At 38.8% G+C, this 2879-nt stretch overlaps 1 protein-coding gene across 1 annotated transcript in view; it reads left to right on the top strand.

Moving 5' to 3' along the window:
* MYO16 (myosin XVI) overlaps positions 1-2879 on the top strand; it is a 581111-nt gene that overhangs the window by 376297 nt on the left and 201935 nt on the right. The window contains exon 20 of the mRNA XM_019525343.1: positions 207-279. Coding sequence (XP_019380888.1) covers positions 207-279 — 73 coding nt within the window. The remainder of the gene's footprint in view (positions 1-206; positions 280-2879) is intronic.

The raw sequence follows: 2879 nt of genomic DNA on the forward strand, positions 1-2879 counted from the left end.
CTGTGCTGTATTTTGCATTTACCAGGACTCATGACATTTATTAATCACCCAGCTGTATTGTGTATGTTGCACACTTGTGTATTTCATACTGTATTTTGGGGCATTCTGACTGCTTTCATCTTAGAACAGAAAAAATATTGACAAAGACAGCAGATAAATTATTAACCTGCATGAATATCTTTAACTTCAATATCTTATTGTTTCAGTGATCAAGTTCTTGAAATTGGAATATTGGACATTTTTGGATTTGAGGAATTTCAAAAGAATACTTTTGAAGAGGTAGGTTGCTTTATTTTGCTGGATTGACTACAGTATAAATGTTCTTTAAAGCTTTTATTTTTCTTCTGAGCCAAAGCAGGTATCTAACCCTCATGAAAACAAATTCACATGTAAGAGAGAAATGTTACTCTTAAAATAAATTCCTCACATTCTGCCAGCATAGCTCTGAATTAAAATCCAGGCTTTGTAGAGTTATTCATCATTTTAAAGGAATCTAGTAAACATCTAACATAATCACTTGAGAGAACAGTAGTATGCACTTTGAATGATATTCTGAGAAATATGCTTAATGTTTTCTGGCTTCATGCTTATGGAAGGGATACTTCATCTAGGTCAGTGAATGGGAAGACAATAAACTGGATTAGAAATAAGATCAAAAGGTCTTCAGATGCCTTGGATAAAGAATAGGATGAAAATACTACATTATGCTAAGTGCTATTATTGGCAGATTCACCTCTATGACATTACAACATGTGACTTTAAAAAAAGCTGAATTGCAACCATAGAAAAATAAATTAACCTTTAGCACACTGAATACTTAAAAGTCCATTTAAAAATCAAACTTTTTCCCCCTCCTTTTTGTATCATTTTGGAATACAAAGATCTTCAAAATGGAGTGTTTTACAAAGCAGAAGGGACTCTGCTACTGTCCAATTGTTCATTTTGTAATGCAGCATAAATGGAATATTAAAACAGTGGCAGAAGGGGAAATGGCATCAGTAGCAACAAGAGCTTAAGGATGTGTTATGGCTGGAAATCACAGGAGAGGTAGAAGTTGCTCCTTTTCCTTAGTAAATTATTTAATTTATGGGTGGCTCAGCTTCCTTTTTTCACGTGTCTTTGATTTCTTTTGTTCAGATTTCTGGGCAGCTTATGCTTTTCTCCCTGCAGGGCTAGCATTTTGTACTGATTAGAATGGGGAGGTCCAGTTCTCTTCCCATTTCTCCCTCCTATATCTTTGAGCCTTCATCTGCTCTGAGGAGCTATTTAAGAGTAGTTTCTGATTATTCCTTAGTTCAGACTCTTAATACCCAATGATCCTTGATGTACCATACAGTGAGCAGGAGAGGAGGCCTATTTACTCCCTTCTCTCTGCCTCCCTCATACTCTCACTCCTATTTCAATCCTTCATAAAATCTAATTCTATCCAACAAAACACTTTATGTATGCTGGCAACTCTCTGCATGTGGGTAGTCACAGTAGGTTAAATGCTCACCTGAACAACAGCCCCTTAACACAGTCCTAAGGGCTAAAGCAGCATAAAGAAGCTCCAAAATGCTCTCAGGCCAGGCTGGTGATTAATTCTGCTGATGGATAGGGCCACGTCCTGTAACAAGAAGAAGATTACATACAGTGCTGCAGCCCAGTGGCAGTGAGAGAGGACTGCTGAAACTTAAAACAGGCCCTTGCTGTGAAGCTCAGAATAAGGAGGTGTCTCAAAGTTTCACCTTTCTATTTGCTGCGCTGCAAACTCCATGCTGCACGTCTAAGAAACATAGCATCTCACGCACTGAGTGCCACAGAATTGCCCAACTTGTTAACATTATAAACAAGCGTTTTGCTGAATTGGACCTACAGGGCATGTCTACACATGAAATTAATGCGACATAAACTCTGGTGCAGTTCACACAGGAGCCTGTTACTCTCAGGTGCAGTGTTTACATGTGCACCTGAGACCACAGCACATTAAACTGGGGCGGCATCGCCCTGGTTAGCAGGGAGCCCAGGCGGTCAGCTTGCCAGCCCAGAGCTGCTCTTCCCTGGCTCAGTGTGCTGTGGAGGGGATGGTTGGGGCACAAGGTTGCTACAATGCAAGGCCAGCAGGCAGCTTCTTCATTGTAGCACCCTCATGTCCTTCCAGCCCCACCACCATCTACACCCAACTCCGCCGTAGGATCGTACTTAGGTTGGGCAATACTATCCTACAGTGGAACTAATTAGTTTACTCTGACTTAATAGTACTGCTTGTATTGACAGTGACCTTTTAGTGCAAAGCTCATTAGTCAGCTCCACGGTAAAGTGCCTTGTGTAGACATACCCACAAAGAAGAATATAAAGCTAGTGCTTATACTGGAATCAAATCAATGTTAAAAAATAAAATATTTCTTGCAGGCTTAAAACACTTAAAAAGAAAACCATCTACCAATTAATAAGGGCAAGGTAGTTTTAATTCTTTAAGTGCAGTTCTGAGTTTAAACTTTAAATATATCCTAGTAGCAGGGTCTGTGAGGGTAGGGTTCTAACTGTTATTTTGTTTTGCCATTATTCAAAATCAGTTTCAGTAACTTACCTCATACAAGTTAGGAGAATAGTTTACTAAAATGACTACAATTAGTCTTGGGTTAATAACTACTATGAATACCTAAAAAAGAGAGTAGGAGAGTTACAGTGATGAATATGTGGAATTACACAGGTTATCTTTGTTCAACGTATTGCAGTAGAATTATAAAATACTTGAATGACTGAGTGGGATGCTCATGCTTAGTAAATTTTGATCTCATTCCAAAAATGTGTTTTGATTTGACCCCCAAAAGACAATGTCATCTCACTCCTTCACTGTCATCAGCAGGGATCCTGGTTTTCTCTGATAAAAAAAAATC

This window comes from Gavialis gangeticus, unplaced genomic scaffold (assembly GCF_001723915.1).
Source record: "Gavialis gangeticus isolate Ggan-Ray unplaced genomic scaffold, GavGan_comp1, whole genome shotgun sequence".
NCBI classification, from domain to species: domain Eukaryota; kingdom Metazoa; phylum Chordata; order Crocodylia; family Gavialidae; genus Gavialis; species Gavialis gangeticus.